Raw genomic sequence first — 26,924 nt, 5'->3', positions numbered from 1 at the left:
CATTTTCTTGCTTATAATCCTTGGCGATACAGCTCATTCAGAGCCTTGACCTCCTTCAAAAAGCCTCTCCATTCGTCTTTATCGTCTTCATCGTCATACTAAGACAATAAAATTTTCTTTTGACTATTGTACAATATACTAAAAAAACTCAATTTAATACTTGATTTTCTCTTTTTTTTATTTTGTGTTCAATTTTCTAGTTCAAATTTTAATTCGTGGACTGCCACTACGCCCCGTTTCGGAAAGGCAATTTTCTGACTCCAACTGATTAAAGTCTAGAGCTTGGCTAAATCCCGAGCTCGAAAACCTCTCAATTTTGATTTATTTGAATATGAATCGCCAAAGCTATTAATATTTTTATGGATAGTTACAATGTCTTCTTCATTTTGGAGATTTATTTCAATCTGTTTTTGGTACAATGTTTTATTCCTACCCTCACTCTAAGTTTTTCATTCAGAACTACAGTTTTTGTCATTAAGTTTGGCAAATTAATTTTCATTCAGTTTTCTTTTCACTGCTACCTGATTTTCGATGGTATTCATAATTTAGCTTGATAGCATCATTTGGCGTTTAAACACCGGCAAGTGATTCTATTCTCTAGCTTAGTGTAGTTAGTGGAGCTGGCCTAATTGTCTTCCTTCAGAAGCAGTTATCTGAGAGATGAGATCCCATGTTAACTGCGCGTACTATGACAATTACTTCTTAAAAATTCAAGTGAAATCTCTTGAACTTGATTAGTTAATATGTTTATATTACAGAAGTACAATAATCTTCAAAAATAAAATAATATTCTATAAAAATAATTATCAGTACATGTTGTAATAATCATAGTAATATTATCAATATAGATTATTGGATTATATTAGAATCTTAGTTGTTCTGCAATCTTATTTCATATTTCTTATTTCTGCTCAGGTTGCTACTTATCAAATTTGTTATATATGTGCTCACTCCTCCCATATGTGTACACTCTTCTCGATTCATTATTATCAGATTTCAAATACAGGTAATTCAACTCAGTATCATTATTCTCAATATAACTTTTATTGTATCTACTCTAATACAAATATTAATTTGAAACAACTAGGCTATTCATTCATTATCAAATAATAACAGTACTACAGGTAGGAGCAAGATTAGGAATGAATTCTCTTGAACTTGACATCGAATGTTTTGAATGGAGGTCAATGTTGCAGCTTCCAGCGCTTATTGCGCTTGTTCCGTCTCCATCATGAGATTCTGCGGTTGACAGAATGTCAGAGGTTCACTTTGTTCAACGCTTTTCAATAACAGAATTTCAAAGATGACGAACTCAATTAGACTTTCTCTCATGAAGTTTGATAATTCTCGTATTTTTTGAACGAGCGTAACGAGCTCTCACTTGTGACTAGAGTTTTGAGTTTTTGTCCGTTTCTGGGTTTGTTTGTTCGTTCGACGATTACTTTCGTATGCTTTCATAGATCCAACTTCAAATTTTCAACAAATATCCTATAAACCTTTGAGCGAGTTCTCCAGCCTGGGGGCTCACCAGTATCTATTAGAATAACGTTTTTTGTGAATTATGAATTCTGTTTGGATATTATTGAAAAAACTCTTTTTGACTAGTGTGAATTATCCTCACAAAAAATTGCAAACTTATTTATTTATCCCACATATAAGTACCAAACTTATTCAATAATAGCGAAACCCCATGCAAAAATGTCAATCACTTTCTGACCGTTTGCTTTCCTCAGCTCCTCCTCTCCCTAGCCATAGGTCAATATGCCAATCACACTGAAGCTTCATAAGTGAGTTGTTCATGTGCACACTAAACTTTGACCAATTAATAGAATAAATGTGCATTCTAGACTTTGACCAAAATAATAGAAATTAAATTCTAAACGACTCACTGAATTTATGTGGTAGGCTTCTTTAATGCTTTTGGTACGTCGACGATCAATTTCCAATTATTTCAAGTCAAGTTTCGATTATTCCTATTGGTGAAACTTTGAGGCTTGATTTACGGGAACTAAAACTCTTACTGTGAATGGAATATACTAATTCCACCACACATTTTTGACCCCAAATTCTAAGGGGTTTCTTCGTATACCATTTTATATTTCTTCCATTCATAACATTTGCTACTCCCATGTGTTGACTCCTTTTATTCAAGATAAAACATTGTTTCTCAATTCAAAACTTGATGCTTGCTTCTTTACAATTTTTACTTTCCTTACCTTATTACCATAGGTAAGGAAAGTATTGCTTTCCAAAAAAATTAAGGTACCCCAATTTCTAAATTTCTATACGTTTCAAGGTCCCCTGAGTCCGAAAAAGTGATTTTTGGGTATTGGTCTGTATGTGTGTGTGTGTATGAGTGTATGTGCGTCTGTGTACACGATATCTCATCTCCCAGTTAACGGAATGACTTGAAATTTGGAACGTATGGTCCTTAAACTATAAGGATCCGACACGAACAATTTCGATCAAATGCAATCCAAGATGGCGGCTAAAATGGCAAAAATGTTGTCAAAAACAGGGTTCTTCGCGATTTTCTCGAAAACGGCTCCAACGATTCTGATCAATTTCATACCTGTAATAGTCATTGATAAGCTCTATCAACTGCAACAAGTCCTATATCTGTAAAAATTTCAGGAGCTCCGCCCCATCTATGCAAAGATTGATTTTAGATTCTCAATTAGCAGCCTTCATATCGAATTTAAACAAAAAATTTCAAGTGGAAAAGATTCAGCATAAAAATCTCTGCAATTAATGTCCAGTAACATTTTCACCTGAAATTGAAAATAAGCTTGAAATTCGAGAAAATGTGATTATAAAATTGCAAACTGTTAGCAACTGTTGGTTCTATTAAATCATTCATTACGAAGAGATAGCAGACCTCGTGTGTCTCCAGCGTTATTGTCCTATCACCAGCTGTCTCATATCTTTGAATAGTATATTTGAGATGCGCGAGAACACTAGCGTCAGGTGATAAATTTTCATAACGGCAAGGAAAGTTGTGTGAGTGCGCCACACCAGATTTTTATGCTTGTAAATTAAATTAATGGATGATATAATACGTATTGTTTTTCATGGAAGAAGGAATTTCTTGTAGTTTGATTAAATTTAAATTTCTTGTAAATTAAATTAATGAATGATATAATACGTATTGTTTTTCATAGAAGAAGGAATTTCTTGAAGTTTGATCAAAATATTTGAAGCACTGTTTCGAGAGAAAGATAAATAGAATTAGTCACTCTACTAGACACTCCATGGTTTCAAGAAGTAATATTCATTAGAATCATTTCATAAGCACTGCGTTTTTATTTTGATATGTTGAAGAAGGAATGAAACTTCTTATTTGAAATATAATACGTATTGTTTTTCATGGAAGAAGGAATTTCTTGAAGTTTGATTAAGATATTCGAAACACTGTTACGAGTGAAAGATGTACATAATTTGAATTAGTCACTCTATTAGACACCATTAGTCACTCCATGGATTGAGATAATTTTCATTAAAATCATTTCATAAGCACTGCATTTTTATTTGTTGAAGAAGAAATGAAACTTCTCATTTAAAATCTTGAGCATGTCGTAGACTGTGGATTCAATTTTATTTCATTGTTATTATGCAATGTATTGGAAAATAATTGAAAAAATCTACTTGCAATAGAAGAATAGATAAACGAGTTATGGTTTCTATGGAAGAAAGAGTGAATTTATGAGCTTAACTGTGAAAACGCTTGTTAAATGTGGTCGTTGGGCTTTCGGCTTTCAACGAGAAGGCGATAAATTAGAATAAGACAATGCGGTTGACCAGATGCCCCAAAGCCTCAGTTACAGTTACTTGTCTTTAACTAGAGGCACTTGCTCCATCATAAACACTTCTTCAAGTTGGCTTACTTTTAGAAAAGTTGCTACTGATAATTCATTAACATGCACATGGCTGTTGGGATTCTAATTTGAAAGCCGGCCGATTCTTCTTTGTTGTAAAGTTTTCTTTCTCATGTGATTAATGATTTTCTATCAATATTCTGTAATCTGTTGCTTAACATTGTCTTTCAATTTGTTCTCTCTTATTGTTGTTCAAAATTCTTCAGTTATTAATCTATCAATTCTTCATAATTTATTTTTTTAAATCCCAAACTAAGATGCTGTACAACATTATTGTTGTAAATCGCATTTATTATTCTTTGACAAATGTTAATTAATTTTCAATACCTCCTGGTGAATTCTAAAATAGTATCGTATGGAAAAGTAGACAGAAAATAAGATTTTTAATATTCTACCTTCACTTGATGAATCTGTTTACCTAGCTGTCCAAACTGTTTGAATGTTATGAAAATTCTAGTCAACCTTGATAATTAAGGTTAATGAATTATTCATAGACCAACATTCTATCAATTCTCATAGACCTTCCCTTGATAATTTCGTTCTAAACTTTGAGTCTGCTTTTTTCCTTTGCAAACGAGAGACTGTTCATCTGCATACTAGGGTGTTCTGTTGCACCATCCATAGCTATCTTTATGGTTTTTAGTGGACTGTATTAATTAGTATGAGAAAGAACTCGTTCATTGTAATCATTGATTACAGTTTATTGCACCGTGTGTAATCACGTATTATATCAAAATGAATATATTATATTGTACTCGTTATCTGCTCTTATTGTGCAAAGAGGCTTCCTTTTATTTGTTCAATCAAATTAGCACAATTTTCATGACCTTTGTAATCAGTCTTATTTGGAAACAGTCCACTTTTAAAATTTTCAAAACGGTCAGTGTTAAAATTATTTTAATCGGACTAGAAGTTTGAATCAAGATCGTGGTTGATAGTTGTGATAATTTAAACAAACTATACAGTTGAGAAATAATCCGAGAAATTAAATTAGTAGTTGACTTTGAAATTGAAGCTCATGATAATTTTAGAGTGAGTGATTATCAACTTAGGGCATAAGTTACAAAAAGTCAACAACAAATACTCTTCTTCATCCAATATTTTAAATATTGGGTTCAAACAACTCTTACAGTTTCAGGGATCAACGGCCTTTCGGGGCACTACACAGTATACCTAATACTTTTATGGTGTTGGTGGCATTTTATCAACAACAACAACAATCCACTTCCCCCTTCTCTCTGCCCACTTGCACTCGTAATATTATCGAAGTGGTGCTCTGGTTGTGGTGAATGGAGTGGAGTACCACCTAACTGTAATACTGGCTGACCCACAGCCACAGCCAGAGCCAGAGCCGACGGTTCGTTCCGTTAACCGCCCACGCCATCAACCAAACCTGGCCTTGATCTTGGAGCGCCATATAACCTTCTTCGCCCGCCGCTTGTACCTTATTAGTAGATCGTTGCAGGCTATTGCTCCGGAACAACGCTGTATCTTTCCGACTGTTTGATTCTCTAGTTGACAGTTGTGTATCGCTACCATGAACTCGTGAAGTTTGCATGATGGGATGATGATAATAATCTTTATTTGCATAATTTGCATAATACATATTTGTATAATTTGCTGAGAAATATAATACTGAAACTCGTAGGTAGTAAAAATATGCAGGATAATGAACTATAATAGAATTGATTTCTGTAATGAAACAAAAAAATCAAACCTACTTTTAGTAGTCAATGATTCATTTATTTATTTAATTACTGGTAAAAAGTTCAATGTGCAGCCTTAAAGCCTTGTGCACACCGGTGCGATATGCGTCAGGGCGACGGATGTGAGAAAATTTCAACCATCTAACCAGTTAAAAATTCTCGCCGTCACGTGTTTCTTAATGAAAAATGACAACTTGATAGAAGCCTAAATTTGGAACATTGACTGTTAAGTATTGACTGGAAATGAACTAAGATTGGAAAGTTGAGGATAGCAATTCACTTGTAGTTGAGTAGTCATTCAGTTATAGTATAGTATAGTCTTGTAGTAGTCAAGTCAGTCGCTTATAGTCAAGTCAGTCTTATATTATTTTAGTCTTGAAGGGGTTTGCAGTCAGTAATGGATAATTAGAGCATTCTGGAATAAAGCTCTTTATAGTGATCCTAATGAATCACTAAAATGTAATGAAATAGTATTACAGCCATCTCTAGAGATGGCTATGATAGTAATCAATCAACAATTGTTTCAAATTTTTTGCTTCATTGATAGATTAGAACATTAAACGTTTTCTAATATTCACTTCATTCTGGATTAGAAAACTTAATCAATGTTATTATTGTATTTTTTTTCGTTAGGGCAACTGTTGAATATAAATGAAAATAGAAGATTGTGAGTAAACAATTCTAAAAAGGGTACTTAGATTTATATTTTTATTTATATTCGATGTTATTACTGTATAGTTCTTTGTCAATCCGAGAATCGATTCATTCATTTAGTTTTTCTCGCTCTCTTCTATATCCTAATTCCTCTCTCATTCGACAATTAATTTCTAAATTTTGTCAAATTTTTGTAAGTGACTTCATCTTACATCAACATAAATTATGGATGACTTATAGCATAGCCACCGGCATGACTTATAGCATATAAGGCCCCGGCCTACGATATTGCAACGTCGCAGTGTAGGCCTACAATCTAATACATGATTGGTGAAAAAGATCAGCTGGTATTTTTTTAAATCTTTCTGATTTTAAATCAAAGATTTTATCACGACACTACGCAGTGTAGGAGACGTTGCAATATCGTAGGCCGGGGCCTTTTATTGGAAGTGGCTCTGCTTATAGCCATTGAAAGAATAAAGCCTCCATGCTACTCCAAATCTTTAAATCTGTATGAAAAACAACGTATTTATCACCCCTTTCTCAGGTTTCTTTCTATAGATTAGTAAAACTCTCTTTTAGAATAGTTCTGAGAATTAGGCCAAATAAGAATGATAACTTATTTACCACGTAATATTAATTCATATGGCTATTAACTAGAAATTTCAGGCGCCAGTCTGTTTTGTTTGATAAAATATTTCCTTGTTGGAAATAGGTTCATCAAAAATATAATGCATTGGATACTGATCCCAACTAATGGATTCTTTATTATAATGTAGTTTGTCGAATATTCGACATATTATCGAACTATGTCCTCAATCAGTTTGTTTAAAGGAAACTCAAGATGGACATGAATAAAAAGTTATTAATAAATAAACGATTCCCTGTCATCAATATTAATATAAAAAATTAATTATCCTTTTGTCGGAGAAAGTAATCTATATATTTTATTGTAAAAGCTAACATGAATCTATAGTAGGAATATAGTTGTTACACAAAATAATAAGTTTGATCGGTTTTGTAATAATTGGTATAAAATAGTTATAATAGTTGTAATAATTTGTGCTTCAATATTCAAGAATTCAAAAGGTTTTATATAATACTATAATTCAATTTGTCTAGTCGAATGTTTTTAACTAAGATGAAAAGCTTAAATTTGTATAATCCACAAAACAATTTGGCAATGATTGGGAGCTTTTCACGAAAAAGCATAAAACACTCTTTACAAATTGTGATATTTTTAACAAAAATCAATAGAATGATAAAAAATTGTTTTGTTTTTTTGAGCTGGTAAATCAAAAAGTACATTTTAAGCCTTCACAATTTGTTTGATTTTAAGAATTTTGAATAAGACATGGAAGATTTATAAATGACGGGTGGCTAAAAAAATGTTATTGCATGAGCCTTTTCCAATTTATTTGAATGGAATATAAAAATTGCACAGTCCAGCCTATTCAAACCTGATGAACCATATTTCTTCAATAATGTGTTGTAGTTGGATGAAATTTATTTCCATTAGTCATGAGGTTCGGTTGAGATTTTCAATAAAACTGAATTATCATTCAGCATGATGATTAGGCTATTTATCTAGCTGAAACACTGAAACTTCTCATGGTAGGTTTTACCTCCACCATAAACCACTTAGTCAATAGGCTTAATTATCCTATCAAACTGGAATAATTAACTATTCTTGAAGCCATAAGAAACAAATTTCTCAAGTATTGTTGTTTGGAGCAATTGAATTATTTTCAAGTCACTACTCAATTATTATCATTAAGATTTCCACCTCTGTGGTAATGATTCCTAGTCAATTGTTGATTGAAATAAATTTACCAGCGAGTTGGTAAACTATTATGTTTTGTGGTTATCTGTGATTAAGACGGCATTCAAGTGCTATAAATTCTTATGAAGGAAATGTCTTGAATAATCATCATCATCTTTGTCTTATTTTTCTCATTGCATGCGGTTTTTTATTTTTAATCTATATACTCTTCGACATGCTTTCCATGAGGATATTTTGTCCTGATAGCTCGTATGTATAGTATTAACTTTCTGGTTCTTTTGGCTGATAGATAATTGAATAGTTGATAAGTGAAGAAATCAATCCTTATTTCATAGAAATTTTTCACATTGAATATTTCGTACAAGTATATTTCGAATATTATTAATTCCAATTAATAAATCGATAAACAATCAATAATTCATAAAATTATGTAACTTCACTACAGTTGAGAAGAAATAAAGAAAAATATTCTTCATTCATTCTTCATACTAGTACACTTCTTGATTTTACTCTTCTACTCATGTTGTCTACTTCTATTAACGTTTTGGTAGAGAGTTAGTGGGGAGGATATTTTTAATATTCTTTCCGAAGAATGGACATTGATATGTCCAAAGCTCCGCCAATTTATGTAGATGCATAACAATATGATTATTATCTATAGTTATTATATTACAAATTGCTTTTTCATATCATATACAGTTCAATAATTATTTTCTTAGTCTATTATATTATGTAAATTCATCTATAATTTTGCTGTATTGTAAGCTATTGTATATAAGTGTATAAGCCAGTATATATTGTAATCTACATAAATAAAGTACTCAATCAATCAATCAATCAATCCTTCATATCTTTTCAGTGTGATGATATATTTATGATGTCTGCATAATTATTACGAAGAGGATTTATGAACTGTGTATTAGCCACATTTATCATATTATTATCCAGTTTTGTACTGGGATTCATCCAGAAACATCAATTTTATTCTATAAACTCAAGAAAACCCCAAACTTGGCTTTTGATCTTGTACATGAAGATGTATTTTAGACTTTATTCGCATACATTTTTTAATCAAATGTACACAATAACACAATATATAATTATTTGAAATTTATGTTTCATTCTTGTCATGAATTGACCAGCTAAAGAGACTGTGTCATACTTGAATCTGGTTTTCCAGAACATGAATTACCCACTTCAGATTGGATTAAATATCTGGTGTTCCCTTGAAACATTCACCACAAAAACTAATAACTCAGGTTGTGTAACCTTTGGCATCCGTAAATTTGTAAACGCTTTTTACGAACTATTTGTTTAGAAAAAAGGTGGAAGTGATGTTTTATATTGGAAATTTACGTAACAAGGACAATGGAACCTGGCGAAATGCGACACTCGATTGTTTAACTCGATGAATCTTGATCAGGGCCGATAATGGAAGGAGAAGGAGACAACACGCGAGTGAAGCGACGCTCTCAATTCGACTTGTGTGTTGGGCGTTAGTGAGACAAATTGCAAACAGTTGGCTTAATCACAATAGATCGGATTCCCTGACGCGGAAAACACACGTTTGCCAACATATTGTCAAGTGAAACGACCTTCCTGGAAATCGGTGTCTTTCTTTTTAATCTGGAAACGACTTTTTGGGAAAGAAGTAGGTGTAAACCTCGTTGAAATGTCGAATATCTTCTCGGCTTGTCGAAAGAAATCATTTTTAAATTAAATTTTAAACATTGTGAAATTGATAGCTGAAAACGGGGTTCCAAGCAGGAATCTTTATGAGGCTCTCAGCTGTAAACGTAGACAAAAATAAGTTATCGTCTGTAATAAAAAATATATTTGAAAATGGTAACATCCAACTTATCAATAACTATATTACAATATTTTAAAATCTTATTAAATACTAGCAGATAACCCGTGCTCCGCAAGTGTTTAATTAGAAACTTGAAAAACTGAAAACTCGACCTACTGAAATCTTTAAGAATTTCAAATAGGCCTATAACCATCCTCGATAAATTGAGAGTCTATGTGCAAAATTTCAAGTTAATCATTTCAGTAGTTTAGAGGTGATTATACTTTTTTATGAATTTCCTATCTCGTACGTGTATAAGCCAATTCTTCCCTTTATTATATATTATTATTATATCGGGTGCGGCAGCAATAAACTTAATTTTTTAAAGTGAACGTCATTCAATCAGCTGATATCGTAGTAGAGCAAATTTGGTCTCGTTAGAAAGGTCAGATCATAAAGTCTTTTTCTCCGACATGTTTTTCGCCATCATACATTGTAACAATGAGAAGCGTGCATTTGCCTTTGAGACTTATTTTTCGAGCGGATGTTCTATGATCACAACCCAGCAGGCATTTCGAAATCGCTTCAATTTAGCCCCTTCGGCTACTGTCCCGGACCGGAAATCAATTGTTACTTTGGTCACTACGTTCAGACAATCTGTAAGTGCGACAAGACGAAGAAGTCCCTCGGCCCATTAGGTCACCTGAGAACATTGAGGCAGTGAGAGCTTCAATGTTGCGATCACCACAGCTTTCTGCGCGCAAACATGCGTCTGCTCTTGGACTTTCCGATCGTTCTGTGTGACGAATTCTTCATGATGATGATCTTCATTTCCATCCATACAAGATGGCAATTGTGCAGGAACATTCTGAACTTGACTTCAATTGAGGAGCGATTTCGAGTGGCCGTGATTTATGTGAACCGCCAAGGACCCGACAAGATTTGAAGACCAATATCAGAGAAGAAATTGCTAACATAACGCCTGTAATGATGGCAGGAGTCATGACAAGAGCCAGAAATCGGTTTACTCATTGTATGGAGAATGGGGGACGTCATCTATCTGATTTGATATTCAAAACCAATTGAAACAAAACTTTAAATATGAGTTTACATTACAAAAAATGAATACAAACTTCTTATCCATACAAAGAGTTTTATTTACTTAGAAAAGGAAGTTTCGCTGCCGCACTCTGTAGAAAATAACGATATAGCTCATATATTACTATTACTATATGGTGTTTAATGATATATGAGAACTCCGCAATAGGAATAACCAACACATAGGGCAAAATGGGATTATTTATCTTTTTGAGAATTCGCAAAACTAGAACACGAATAAAAGATAATTACAACTGATTATTTTCCATAGTACTTTGCATATTTCATTAATGTGTGCAATTAATGTAATCCTCAAACTCATACTAAATAATCAAAACCCAATTTAAAAATGTTTATGAAATGGGATTTTTTCAACTCCCCATATTTCTAAAGATACAATTCACAAGATGTCAAAATGAATTTCCAAAAACGTCTCACAACTTCTAGAATTTTATTTGTTTAAAAAATCTGATGATTAGTTTTTGCTTAAGGGCAGACTGATTTTCAAACGCTAGGAATTTCTCAACTGACCATGATCGCCCAGGTTTATGTACCAACAGATGCTTTCCTGAAGAACATAGCATATTCAAGATACAGTATTTTCATGCTGACACATCTTATAAATAGTAGGTGGTAAAATAATTAATAGCTTGATAAGACGATAACAGGTAGGTGGGTGATGCGTTGCATTTTCATTGAGCCACGATGGAAATGTGCAGTCGCCTCAAACCAGTCAAATTGAACATGTCAACTCCACTTTACTTTGCAGTCAGTGTGAACTCAAGTGGAGCCAAGGTACTAAGCCGGTCACTATTTATAGTTTAATGTGTAGCTCCTTCGCAGTAATGAATGGCCGTAATAGAATGTTATGACTCGACAAAATAATACTGACGCGTCGGTCGTTTATCTTTCTAATTAGGCCTGTATTTTTTATGTAGAAAGAAATTGCAGACCTCTCTGAAAAACTTTAATAGCCTATTAATACATTAATTCCATTTCAAGAAATAAGAACAAAAAAGTAGAGGTTAGATCAAATGAACAGTTTTAGTTTAATATTTTATGATGAAAAAACTTTTCCAGTTCATTTTCACTTGTAATATTTATTTTAACGTGTTAAGTTAGAATAAGTTCAATAGCATTAAACTTCACAAACCTTTCACATGTTTTCCATGATCATTTTTATTGTTGTTCGGAAAACCTTCAGTACACTAGGTTTATTCTTCCTTTCTCACCTAATAATTTATCTAAAAATGTGATTTTCTGTTATTGAAATAAACATTGTGCAACGAATCAGGCTTCCTGCCAATCAGGTAGTATAATTTTTTTCAAATCTTTCGTTTAATTATGGCATTGTAAATTATATTATCATCCTCATTATTCTATTCTAAATTGTTAACTCATCCTAATAAAATTAAAAATTATTCTCGACCATCACAATGAATTCTGACATCAATTTTCATCATTCTTGTTTGCTTCCAATCTTTTCCTTCCATTTATTCTGACTGTGAATGATGTTTACATGAGCCCTAGACTTGTGCTTCGGTAACGGGAAGAAGATTCAACAATTCTCAGTTGATTCAGGTGAGCTTCGAACCACCAAAAGTTATTTTTGGATCTCATATCTGTATTTCCACGGAGCTGGCCTGAGGCTCTTCATCCTTTCCAACGGATGAACCAAGAGCACGGTGCTTATCTAAGATAGGTGTCTGACTGCAGAGTGCAAGTCTATCCCTCAATTCTATTTTCTATTGAGCATTATTTAATTGTATCTAGTTAGATATTTCTCAAACTTGAAAGTGATGCTATTGATTTGTACATAATTATATTAACGTTTAGATTCTATGAATCAGAGAATTCTTTTTTTGTAAGAAAACCATAATGTCAAGGTAACTGATTACTTTATGCTGAATTAAAAAAGCGTTCAACTTTCACAATCTTATTTACTTGAAATACTAGCAAAAAACAAAATTTACAATTAGTAAATCACGATCCAAATGACTTTTTAATTGAATTATTTGATGCTACTTAAAATTCTTGATGCGTATTTATTAGTGTACGATTCATAAATATCTTAATATCTATCTATGGAAAATTGAATAATGGCATCTCAATAAAAATTATAATATAAATAATTAGCGCATAGGAAAGTTAATCCGAAATATATAATTATATTTATAATAATTTATAAATATAATGTGATCAGATATATTGATTAGAAACACTGAATTAATATATGCGTTATATGCAACATACTGAAAAATGTATTAATACATATTATTTGTTTCATGAATAGTAAAAACACTTTTAGAATCTAGACTCGGATTGTCAGAACTGAAAATGAGAAAAATATTCTTCCTTTGAAGGATGAGAAATCATTTGTATAACTCATTCGTTCCAGAACTAATCTAGCAGCAATTTCCTTCAGGCGCTGCCTTTTATCGTATGATCATCTTTCTTTTTAAAATTTGAATTGCTATATACCTAGCATTTATAGACAAGTTTGCTCTACAGTTGGCTCACAGTGTGAATAACATAACTATAAAAATTAATTGCCAACATCAATAAATCATGGTGGAATACCTCATCAATAAATCATATCTTTTCAAAGCGTTTAGACGAAACCACAACCTCTTATCTGCAACATGAAATATTTTTCAATGAATTCCATCCAACAATTTCTACTGAAGTTCATTAAAAATATTCAAGAAATGAAGTTTTTGAATTAGGATTATTATTTCAAAAGTGAAAAAAGCTTACAGTAGATCGATTGTCTAGAGGCTTCCAGCTTCATTGTTTGAAAATTCGAAAAATTCTGTACATTACTATCATTAAAGGCTTGATATTTCATTAGTGCTTCATTTGCATCATTGTTTATTAGTTGAGGAACTCTGGATTTGTGGTCAACCTCATAAGGCTAGCTTCACACACATTCGGTTTCATTCGGTTCGGTTCGTTGCCGAAAACGAATGAGGCTTTCATACATATCAGGTTTTAATTCATACGGTTCTAATTAGGTATTTTCTTCTCAAACACAGCTGTGTTTGGATTTTTACAATTCATGCTGTTAATAAAATATAAAAGCTGGTGTTCAAACAGTAAGATGTGATTTCTTGAACAACAAAATTTTCAATTTAATTAAAAATTGTGAACTATTTGAATAGTTTATTTTTTATCATATTAATTTTGGACATTCAGAGTGATTTTTTTTTAATTGAAAATGTGTTTCAATTTTGACACTTGGTACATAACGTTCATCTCATCTCTCCATTAATAAAATCATGTAATTTTCATGGAAAAATAAAAATAATAAAAATAATTCTCCCTGAGTTTTAATTTATCATCATATTTCTTTTAGCAAACTATTCATTGAGAAAAAAATGCTCCAGTGAACTAACATAAATGAATTGACTATATGATTTTGACATGGAAGATTTTTGAACAGATAATTACGATATCAGGTTAAAATAAAAAACAAAAAAGGGAACGTGTGTGAAAGACTTTGTTTCTATTTCCGGTTTCCTAGCAACGAATTCTAATATGATAAAACCTATTCGTGTCGAGGGGGCGTTCGGTGCTATGCGGTTGCTATTCGGAACCGAATTCAAACCGAATCACCGTTTAACACTTATCAGAAAACGAAACGAACCGAATGTGTGTGAAACTAGCCTAAGTGTTTACTCCACTCTGTTCACTCAGAAGTGTTCACTTTTAGTAGAATAAATCGATGCTCATTGTAAATGATTTGTCTTCTTTCTTCGTGAGTTGCAGAACTCAGGTCAGGATATGTGTAATTGTGTGTTTCTCTCCATCAACGTCTTCACTCCGACTTGACTATGAGTAGAGTTAGTAGTTCATTATGGATGATCTCCCATCACTTTCCAACGTCATTTTTTTGGGTTGTAAATCTCAGGATCTGTGCGATACATTTCACCATGGCTCTATGTACTTCGCTCAGTGCTTTGATTCGAAAATCAGTAAAGATAATACCTTATTGTGGATGATCTCTCAGTTGTGCATTATGATCAATATTTGTTTATCAGTTTTGGAACTCAGGATCTGTTGGTTCGAATTCATCACCGTCTTGTGTAGGTAATTCATTCTGTGCACTCCAATTTTACTATATTAGTAAAGGTAGTTGTTTATCTCTCAGTTTCACATTTTGCTGTTATCCCTGTCTATCAGTTGTGTTGTATGGTAGTTCGAAACTCACCTAGAGGTGTAGGTCTTCTCATCTCCCATCTTTATCTGTATCATTTCCCGAGCACAAGCCAAGAGATCATTTATGGGCATCACCCTTAGCAAAAAAGTTATGTGACTGAGGAAGTATGTGGTACAATCTGTGTGGTACATCTCAGAACCCTCCTATGTACTTAGATCTGTTTGACTTTACTCTTTCAGTAAAAGTACTTACTGCCTTTTAGGGATGTAACATTCCTTGCCATTCAGTAAAAGTACTTACTGTCTTGTTGTGGGGTTGTAACATTCCTTGCCATCCTGTCCTCTTAATTCATCATCTGTAAATATAGTGTCTGAGAATTTTGTGAAGTGAACAACTACAAGACTTAACCTATTTCGGACTATGTGTAACCTTGTCTAAATTTGGGAGAGGAATAGCACAAGGTCACCTTATTTTTTCTCTCCCCATCATGTTTGATGATGCACTTTTGTATGAATCAATAAAGGATAAAGGATGTGGATGCAATATCTTTCTGAACTGATCACCTAAATTTGGAAGAAAAAATAATACAAAGATTGCCTTAGTGTTAGATCTACCAATGTTTTCACATCAGTGTTTTTTGTTATATAAATAAATACACATTCTTTGTACTTGGACTCATCTCTAGAGGTATTGTGAGGAAGTAAAACTCAAACTATTAACACTCCTTATAATGTTGTAATCCACCCAGTGCTGCCAGTCTGAAGAGATTCTCGCTGTAGTGGATGCAACAATGTCATCCGCATCCCTAGTGTTGGTCCAGAGCGGAGCATGCAGCAGGGAGGTGGTGTAGGGAGAGGGGAGGGGTGTGCTTGGGGCTATAAAAGGGAGTGGCAAGAGCAGCGAGCGGCCAGTGTCGTGCGATGCTTCGTCTCAGACAGTGGTCGACGCTGGTCGTCGTCTTCACTTTTGCCGTCGCCGTCTCCTCAGCCGCCGACGATCAAGATGCAGCCGCCGTCGGTCAAGATGTAGCCGACGACAACAAGGTGTCGTACGACGGCGCACAACTCTTCCGTGTGCGCGTCAATAAGAACACTAGGAAACTGTTGGACAAACTCGACGAATCGGGAGGTAGCCTACACAACTGTTTTCGGTTTTCATACTATTCATTTAAATAATAAGCAACTAGCGTGGGAATACTTAACATTATTTGTTCCCCGTTTTATATCTTTGGAATAATGCTTAAAAATTTATATAAACGTATTTGTTAGGGTTAAAGTCATTGCATGCGAATCATTTGCATGATTCATCTACATGAATTTAAATAAACTTTAGTATTATATTTGTTTATCTTATTTGAAATTTCAATTAGAAACATTAGAGATTTGGGAGTATTTCGATTTGTAGCTCTTCGAATTACCTTCCAATAGCAATCTTTTGCAAGAATTAAAAAACATATATTTTGCACCCCCTTTAAATTACCCTATTAATAATAAATCAACATTTCACTTCCTTCAATCTTATGTTTTGTTGTTTTAAAGAAAGTAGTGTCTTCCAGGATTAGCGTCCATATCGTATTTATTAATTTTAATTTTTTTTATAATGGTTATAACAAACAAGGAACATACAATAATTGTATGATCATTCGTACACATACATAAAATAAGATTGCAACATGAAAATAAGATATTGTTCTTTCGTTTATTCATATTAAAACATGTCAATCAATTGTTGAAAAATCACAATTCAAAAATGTTTTTCCATTATACTTATATTAAATATTTAGCTATTTTTTCCATGAAGACAAGCGAAACATTTATAGAAAGTCAGTGAAGAAAAGAGAATTATTATTAGAATATTTTTGCTTGAAATGTGTTCATAAAAAATTCGAGTTATTAAAATAGTTGTCAAAACTATTCAAGTGAAGATCAGTAAAAATTAAGTGAACCGGTCAGGAAGTTGGGATAGAACCGCTGATTGGAACAGTGAAATGGTTAGCGCATTTACCAGTTCGCCAAATAATTAATTGAATGACAAATCAAGCCTTGGGTATGAAAACAGTTAGAAATTGCAATTATGAACTAATATTTTAGGAAATTTTCTTGATGATTTGCATAACACTTCAAAGAAAAGAGACCATAAAGAAAATAGAAACATAGTATTAATAATTATTAGCACTCTTGTAGTGAAAAAAGTAATCTTATAATAAAAAAGCAATCAATACATTGAGTCATTCTGTTGATTCACTATCAAGACATCTAGAATAGTTCAGGATATTGATGAAAGGGGAAGTTCTGGAAGTCATTGATTCAAATACTAGAAGTGAAGGATTCAATATTCATTCAAAATACTATTTTTACAACTGCTACATGTCAATTCTCCCAATCTAGCTTCTAACTCATCATATTATACCTCCATAGATGTAAATTCTTCTCTGTGACAAGATTCTACCCTCTTCTCATCTATATTCATGTTTGCATTAAAAAACTATGAAGTGTTACTTTGAAGTATTCAGATATAGGTACTAATAATACATTACAATTTTTTTTATTTTTATATATTATAAAATTGTTTCTCCTTTATGATAAATTAAATTCCAAACAAAATTTATCGTAGTATCAAGCTCTCCAGTTTATAGTTTGGTTGTAATTCGACGGATTACAGTTTGTTCAAATCAAATCCCGATTATTTTGATTGAGAATGGCATTGGCTCAGATATGGGTAATTTATCGACAATATATTGAGCCTTGAAACAAATCACAAGTATGATGAAATTCTTGCGTGAAATTTGCTGCTGGACCTGCGTTATTGGAATACACATTCATGGCTGTGACATTCATGGCAATAATGTTCAATTCTATTTGAATTCGGAATCAGGTTGAGTCTCATCTAGAAGTTGTAAAAACTATTCACGAATCATGAATTTCATGCTTTCCGGATGTAGAGGACCAAGTTTCCAGATATTTTCTGAAAAGTATGTCCTTATATTATTTCTTCAAGTGTTTTCTCCATAATAATCTCATAGTTTCTAGTCAAAGGTCAAAGAAAACTCGCATTCTGCACAAAATAGATTCTCAAACATGTAACTTCAACTGATCACTTCTAATTATTTACTCATAAAAGTTCTAATACATTATGATACAGATAAAATGATCTCTTTCAATTGAATATTCAGTAAATTAAAAAGGTAGGTACTGCAAAACAATGAAATGTCTTCAATTATTTGATAATTGGATTAATTTATTAATGAGGAAATATTTTAACATGTTCGATAAGCCTCTTATTTATGTTCGTAAAATATTTTTTCTTCGTGTATTGTCCGATAAGAAATGTCTACCAGATGATGACTTTTGTCCAGCAATTCTAATGTGCCATAAAGGAGGAAAATCAAGTCCCTGAGCATTATAAGCTACTTCAGCCTGAGCCAAATTTGTTTGTCATGTTATCTCTTATGTATGAAATATTTCTATAGTCGGTGACCTAACTTGTCTGGCTTTCTACCTCAAAATTATTAATGGTTCAACCAAGGCTCAATTATAATTATAAAAATTGTATTATTTTCTTAACCTTGCCATTGTCCGAAGCTATTTAGAATTTGATTTTTGTCAACTCATTTTACAGTTCTTCTTCCGAGGTCATTGTCCTCAAAAATTCAGAAGTCTTTTTGGAATGTCCATGGTTTTTAAGATGGCTTTTTATAGCCTAGCTTATTTTTTAGATGTTTGCTCAGAGGTTGTAGGTGACATTGAAAGGTAACGGATTTCTTATTGAATTGAACTCAAGAAGATCTTGCTCCTGGACCGTTCAAACTCTTCGTCTTTGATGGCAGTCAACATTGTCAGAGTTTCAGTTTTAAAGATACGTTATGAGATTCTTCACAAGGCCATTAGATAACTAATCTTAATTCATTAACTCTCCTACTTGTTAGCCATTAGTTTCAAAACGAAAGTTACGGTTTATTTTAGCTACCATCAAACTCGGTAGGTGATTGATATAAATGTCGGTACTGTATTAGTGATCAACCAGAAGACTGAATAATCTGCAAACTATGAAATGTAAGAATGTTATTAACATATTATGTTAATAACATTATAACATTTCATAGTTTTATGAAATGTAAGAATGTTATTAACATATTATGTCATAATATATCAACATATTATGTTAATAACATTATAAAATTTCATAGTTTGCAGATTTGCAATACCGTGTTATCAAATCGGTCGATTCCATTATTATTTGACCCACCTATTCTAATAAATAATTTAATTGGGATTCTTCCAGTTTACGGTCTTACACTCAGTCCTTGAAAAGTTCATAAGTTTTCGGTTACCCACCATTGTATTGTATTAATACTCGAAGGAGACTCTTGCCTCTTGCCATGTTTGTTGCTGCATTACTTTAGTAGTTGGTTTGAAACCAAAATCAATTCAAAATTATGTATAATGGGCACATGCAAAGAGAATAAGATAAATCAAGGGAGTTACCAACCTTTCGACACATTTATAAAATTAATATTATTACTGCTGTCAGCCCAATAGTTTTCAATTGCAATGGAATCCAATGTAATGAGAATACAATAAGTTATAATCAGGATTATCAAATTCTTAGACATAATACAATATTCATTCATTAACATGTTTGGCATGCATATCGCTCTAACTCATTGGTTCCCAGCGTTTCATGTTTGGCGAGCCACCTATGCGTATTTTTCCATTTTCATGAACCACTAAATCCCCCCTCCCTCAACAAACTGAAATAGATTTGATCATGATTAATTTGATTTCATTTTTGATCATACTCTCCAGACCATAGAATCTTGATTCTTTCCCAATGTTTTTGGTTTCATAGATTTTCAGATCTTCTGATGAAGGAGTTAATGCTACTTCACTGTTTTGATATTAGCGCTGTGCTCTATGCAATTTATAGATTTATCACATTTGTTATATATAATTCCCATCATTTTATAACCGAATATAAAATTATGAGTTTGGTTAATCTAGTAATGTTTTAATAGAGAAAAGTACAAGTCGATGGTTTACTAACCCCATACCCCTCTCTTGGAGCATTTAATCGCATCAAAAATATACTGTCTTGTTATGTTTGAACATACTAATAACATTATTTCACATTGTTGAAATAAAATTAATGGTGGATAATCAGTGAATTTGTTCAATTTTCAGTAAGTCACAACGCGACCCACCATAACTCTTTGATGATCCACTAGTGGGTCAACCTCTGCGAGTTAACTGATTTCAGTTCCAACCAAATTTGAAGTTGAAAAAGCTTAATTTTTGAAAACAGGATTTCAGATATTGACAATATTTTTTGCTCCATGTAATTGCTGTATTGAGCTACTGTACCTCTAGAATTCCTATCGATAGACTAGTAATTAGATGAAGAAGTAGTGATCAGTTCTATTCAAACGTCTCCTCTCGGGTCCTAATCGATGGGTGCTTTCACTGGCTCATCGAGTTATAAAAACTACCTCATTGTTAGAAAACTGTCCATTCTGTTGTGTATTACTAAACTTTTACATTATAATGAGCTAGCTCCTTCTAATCCAACATTTCTCTAGTCGATCTCGTAAAATATCGTACTTTTTCATCATGCTAGTTATCAACTCCAAAAACATTCTCCTGGAAGTCTCAGTCCAAGCCAATTCAGTCCTATCGAGAGAGAAGTAATTCGATTTAAAAAAACTTATAATTATTATGGAAATTCAGTATTAAAATACTTATTTTAATTATTATGAAAATGCTTTGTTTCAGTCTAATTTTATAAAATTCACACTAAATATACTACCCTAAAAGACTATCATTCATCTTTTCTTGTTCCACTTTAATTACTATAATTATGCTATAAAAGCTACGGACTTTGCGATTTCTCATTTTGAAGTGTATATTTGGACTCGCATACTATTTTAATAAAATGTTTTTCAATTTTACTTTAAATTCTCTTATTATTGAGCTTTTATTTTCTTTGAGACACTGTTTCATGTGGCCAATTATTTATTTTACAAAAACTTGAAATTTAAATTGCATTTTTTTTAAGAAATAAATTTAAGGATTTCTCAGATGTATGTATCAGCAAGCATATAATTATTCTAATTGATAAATCACTTATCTATAATCTCTTTCTTAAAAAAAGAACAAAAAAATCTACTTGCTCATTTTACTGAAGTATAATTAAATCCTTCCAATTCGAAGAGGATATGTGCATAGATGCAAGATCAGAAGGAAAACTAGCATTACCTTTTCCTATTGTACCTATTATGTAACTCAATGTATTCTGACAAATTATTACATATCCTTGAAGTAATTTTTCGAATGACAATGCTGTTATTGACCATGCAAACCTTGTTAACCGAAGAGTACAATAATAATTCACCTCATTATTTATAAAATAAGTACAGTAAATAATTATTATCTAGCCTATATTTGTTGAAAATATTTCTCACGACAAAGAATAATGATATAACATACTATCCTTCACAGCATCATTTTTCCTTTCATTTCTGCAGAGTCTTCCTCATTATTTCTGTTATCCATTCTATACTATTACTCATTAGAGAATATATCATATTCATGGTTGGTATGTTTCATGGCGTTATAATTATCTTTTGGTTGAAAAGTGCGTTAAAATTGTGCATGAAAGACAAACCTTTATTTGGGACTGTATCATATTATTACCTAATAAAATCCGTAGAAAAATACACTGTATTACTCTTCCACTATATATATATATATATATATAGGTACTCTTCACTATATATACACTATATATTACACTATATATACCTTCCACTGTTATTCACAGTTACCTTTTCAAATAATGAATAGGAAAACTTATAGAATTTATGAATTAGGATAATAGTAAGTATTGAAGATTAATAACTGTTTAGTTGTGAACGAACATACCAAGTGTAGGTTACTGAAAACGAGGGATAGAAACTTGGTATCTTTTTAATTATTTCAAAATGATACACTTCACCTTGAATTTATGTACAAACTGAATAATATGAAAACTCTTTGATTAAAAACAATAAGAATCCACTTGATCCTTAAAATTATGCGGAGTATATATTGAAACATCTAATAAATTAACATCTAATAATTGGCTCTATAAATTGGCTATGTTGGTGATGCATTAATTCGTAATACAAAAATATTGAAATATAGATATTCATATTTCTCCACACCAGGGTAAATAAAAATCAATGTTTTGTCAAATGACTAAATACTTTTGAATACTTTCTTCCAAGTACGTATTGGAAGTAATTTTAAAGAGCTTTGAGGTCTTGTACAATATTAATTGAATAAGATTCTCTGTTAGAAAATGTGACGCTGCGGAAACGCTTCAATATTGTTCTGGCTTTTTCTCCCTCCCAAGGTAATGATTAGCCTACCGGTACTCATATTCAAGAAGGATTTTGGCTGCTATATCACAGAATCCAACAGCTTTTCTTCCTGATCACTCACAGTCGTATCTGAATTCCCTTCTCTCTTGCTCATTGTCCCTTCATTTGTTATGCCCATTTGATACCTCTTTGTTCAGATGTATATTCATTGAACTTGAAATAAGGGAGACTTGGCTGTCAAATGCATTCGCCATGCTTCATAAACACATACAATAAAATCTCACAACCTTGTTTACAAGAGGAGAAACATTTTACAAGGATGCTAAATGATTGACCACCAAGAAGTGAAAGAAAGTCTGCGACAGCTTTAATCACTTTCCATTCATTTTTTAAATCATTGTTCATCTCATTTCGAGCGGCTGCTGAGGATAAATTTCCTACTATTGTGTGGGAGAAGAAAAACAACTTTCTGGTCGCTGGTCTCAAACGGTTATTATAATAACTGTGGCCATTACTGACAACAGTAATTCAGATTTCTTCTAAGAGGAAGTTTAATTATCATACCTTTCATTGAAAAATATCTCTACTGGTGACGAGTTTCCTTTTTCAATTATAAGGATTGTTTCAATTGAAAACATTGTTGTTAGTACAAGCTGACTTAACTTGTTCAATTAACTTTGAACTAAAATTTATCACTTTCCGCATTTCATTTCGTAAACTATTGGAATTATTCAATGAACAAAATGTCGTACAAAAAGTACGAAGTTGTCTTTTTTCAATTAAGTAAGAAAGTACTTCAATTATACGAAAAGACGTACAAAAATCTAAAATTAACAAATTCCACTTTTAAAATAAAAATAAAACCTAGTTAATCACCCTAATGATAATTTTAAAGTTGTTTTAAAATAGTTAATATTCTAAATTAGTTTTGAAACAATTCTACTTTCTTTCGAAGTCTATTATTTTTTCTTATTCTCTTACAGTATTGACAAAATAGGCTACATCATAATTTTGTGACGATATAACAGGAATCGTGACTAATCGTGGCTAGCTCCACTAACATTTTTCTGGTAGTTCTGATCCCACCTAAAACTATAGGCTTATGGATCCCCGCATAAGAACTATAGATCTATTTATCTTCTTTCTTCCTTTTCAAGCACAAGTTCAAAGCTAAGCGCATAGTCATCAAAAAATAATAGTCTCTGTGGATAAATTACTCGGAATATCAATCCATGCAATCTTGTATGCATTATTACATTGCTCCATGTACAAAATGTCCAGTAACATGTATTCAATATAAGTTTTAATTTGCCGAATAATGTTGCAGCTGCTGAAAAATGGAGAGGAAACGCCACAGAACAAGATCTGATGGTGCGCAGTGAGAGGATTGATGAAGTCACTCAGTTTCTCAACTCCAATAATATGACTTTCAAAATAATCATCGATGACATTCAACGTGCAATTAGGAGTGAAAATCCAGATGAGCAAAATGATAGAAACAAACGTAAGTAGAAGTTTTTCAAAAGTCACTTACATGGTTCAAAACATTAAATTTAGTTGGTGGAGGTTTAAAATTGTCTTCATTTGTCTTTTAGAAATTTGATTTTACTCATAACTATGTTATCTCGTATATATCTTCATTTGTCTTTCAGAAGTTGTGATAATACTAACTATGCCGATCTATAGATCATAATATTTAACCCTGAAATTTAATCACAATTTACATCCTTTATTGATATTGTTTCAATCGATTCCAAGGAACAGAATGTATTTTATTTATCAACTCAATATATTTAAAAAATTGGATCGATTTCGTTAATAATTTCAAAATAGTTGAATTGAAAATCTTCAAATCCAGCCTAATTTTTGCTTAGCAACTGCATGATATGAAAGTAGAATATGTTGTGCAGAAATATTTTATTGTACTTTCTTATAATGTAATGGTTGCTTTAATCTTGATCTTCAAAAACATTATCGTATTTCATGTATCGTAGTTCTAGGTTTGGAGAATGGAATAATATCTCAAACTGAAATCAAACACTCCTCGTGATTTGGTTGGCTTATTATATTATTCTTCATCAAGCAAAACTCTAAACATTATTTCTACATCAATAGTATTCTAATACATAGTATTTTTCGATTAGGTACGACATACCGGTACTATATTTATTATAAGTCAATGTTCTCAAATTCCCTCTTACATCTCTCACATCTTTGGTAGAGAGTTAGTGGGGAGGATATTTTTAATATTCTTTCCGAAGAATGGACATTGATATGTCCAAAGCTCCGCCAATTTATGTAGATGCATAACAATATAATTATCTATAGTTATTATATTATTACAAATTACTTTTCATATCATATACAGTTCAATAATTATTTTCTTAGTCTATATTATGTAAATTCATCTATAATTTTGCTGTATTGTAAGCTATTGTATATAAGTTTATAAGCCAGTATATATTGTAATCTACATAAATAAAGTACTCAATCAATCAATCAAACATCTAGTTTGTCAAAATGGATTACCTTTCAGGAAATTGTCTTATGCACAGCTAGATCACGATGGACGAGAGACATCGCTTATATATTAAGATCACCAAATAAGGTCATCTGGAACGTCGTATTGCCTTCTAGGAAAAATTGGGCAAGGAAAAGAAAACCAACTTTCGATAGGGGTGAGCTTGGTTTGGGATCGTTCTTCCATTTCTGTTCTGGCACTTGAATGCTGCTATCACTTGCAATGCTGTCATATTGCAAAAAATAAATATTTCAGGTTACTTCTGTCTGAGCTATTGGAAACTCGGTTAGATGCTTCTATTCTACTATTCCAATTATCTTCTACTATCCTATTTTACTGTATATTTTTAAAATGTTGCTATTCTTTTCAAAGATAATCAACTGATGCATGATTCTTTCATCAATCTTATTATTCACGCAATATATATTTATTTTTGCACAACAATTAATATGCTTTGTATGATAGCTCAGTTCCAATTATTCTATTTTCAGCTGTAAACTCATTTTACTTGTATATTCTTAAAGGTGGTAATAATTCAATGTAGCATATTATGACACATGACTGAATTGATTGTTTATTCGTTGCACTTGATAATTCTATTTATATATTTTTGTGTTGTAATATGAATCCGGCTTTCCATTGAAATTCGTTTCCATCATATTCCTCACCTATGCACAATTTTCGTAAGACGGGAAATCATTTTTTTTACCGACAAATTTTTCTATTCACAAAATTATTTTTCAAAACACTATCTCCATATTCATTCTTCTCATTATGAACAGAATACAATCTTGTTTGAAATTGATTTATTGTTAAAAGATTCATTATTCGTGCAATTTTTTTATTCATATCTTAAACCAACCTATCAATAATTTTCTCGTTGGCTGGAAAGCTATCTGTCAAGTTCCAAGATATCTTGAAACTATTGTATTAGAGTATGACTAAATGGAATGAACTCTATTATTGATGTCCTAAAAAGGTTGTTCGTTGGCTGCAAAGTTACACTACACGCTTATTGGATGGGTGTAGAATTATTTTTCATAAATTACAAAAAAAAAATTATTCAGATCTAGATAATGCATGTTCAACTTCAAGTTCTATGATTTAGTCATGTTCTTGAATATCTTGCGATTTATGATAATTGTAAAATTATAGGAGATTCATTTGAAATAATTATTTCTGTCATCCTTTAGTTTGATTAAGTCATTCAATAGACTAATTAATAAACTATGTAGTATAAATTTGACAAATGCAACTTAACATAGAACACGCTGTTCAAATTCAACTGAAAGTATTCATAAATTATAATTAATGTATATCATTTTGTAAAATAATATTGATTCTACGATTATTACTACTCATTATTTTGGAGAAGAAAATGAGGAAATGTTCATTATTATTTTATCGACAGTAAAAGTTTATGAATGTATCTTCAAACGCTTCTTGAATGGTAACTTCTCCTCTTAAGTTACTTGACAATTTAATTATAACCAGAAATTCCATGTACTAACCTTCTGTTCTATTAAATTTTGCAGCTTATAGACTGACATGGCAACGTTATCATCGCTTGAGCGATCATATGGAATTCCATGATTACCTGCAAAAGGAATTCCCAAATATGGTTCAAGTGGTGAACATTGGTACCTCAGTCGAAGGAAGACAGATGAGAGTTCTCAAGATCTCATCAGGACAGCCTAACGCGAAGGCTGTTTGGATTGATGGAGGTACGATATTGAAAAAAGTAATTTCAATCCCCTAGTCTTGAGTATTACTCAGTCTTGATTCTCCAAAACTCTTTGATTGCCACATTAAAATCCATAAGAATACTCATTCTTGCTAATTATCTTTGTCTTACTCTTACAAGATTTTGTGATCATTCACAAATTTTACATGAATGTTGTCTTAACCACCATGAATATTAAAATATTTATAATATTGAATTACCCACTTGTAATGAATATGTTCTTAGATCATCTTGAAAA

The 26,924-nt window shown here is 31.9% G+C and overlaps 1 protein-coding gene across 3 annotated transcripts in view; it reads left to right on the top strand.

The window, feature by feature from the left end:
- LOC111052853 (carboxypeptidase B) overlaps positions 1-26,924 on the top strand; it is a 65,756-nt gene that overhangs the window by 4,135 nt on the left and 34,697 nt on the right. Inside the window, exons 1-4 of one of the 3 annotated variants that reach the window (XM_039425483.1) lie at positions 15,966-16,192; positions 23,749-23,925; positions 24,958-25,099; positions 26,478-26,666. The exons of the other annotated variants lie outside the window; for them this stretch is intronic. Coding sequence (XP_039281417.1) covers positions 23,866-23,925; positions 24,958-25,099; positions 26,478-26,666 — 391 coding nt within the window. The 5' untranslated portion in view covers positions 15,966-16,192; positions 23,749-23,865. Of the gene's footprint in view, positions 1-15,965; positions 16,193-23,748; positions 23,926-24,957; positions 25,100-26,477; positions 26,667-26,924 lie in introns of those variants that run through there. 3 annotated transcript variants of the gene reach the window in all.

Source organism: Nilaparvata lugens, chromosome 1, assembly GCF_014356525.2.
Source record: "Nilaparvata lugens isolate BPH chromosome 1, ASM1435652v1, whole genome shotgun sequence".
In the NCBI taxonomy this organism is placed as follows: Eukaryota; Metazoa; Arthropoda; class Insecta; order Hemiptera; family Delphacidae; genus Nilaparvata; species Nilaparvata lugens.
Note: the sequence above shows the minus strand (reverse complement) of the source record. Positions and strands in the feature narration are given on the sequence as shown.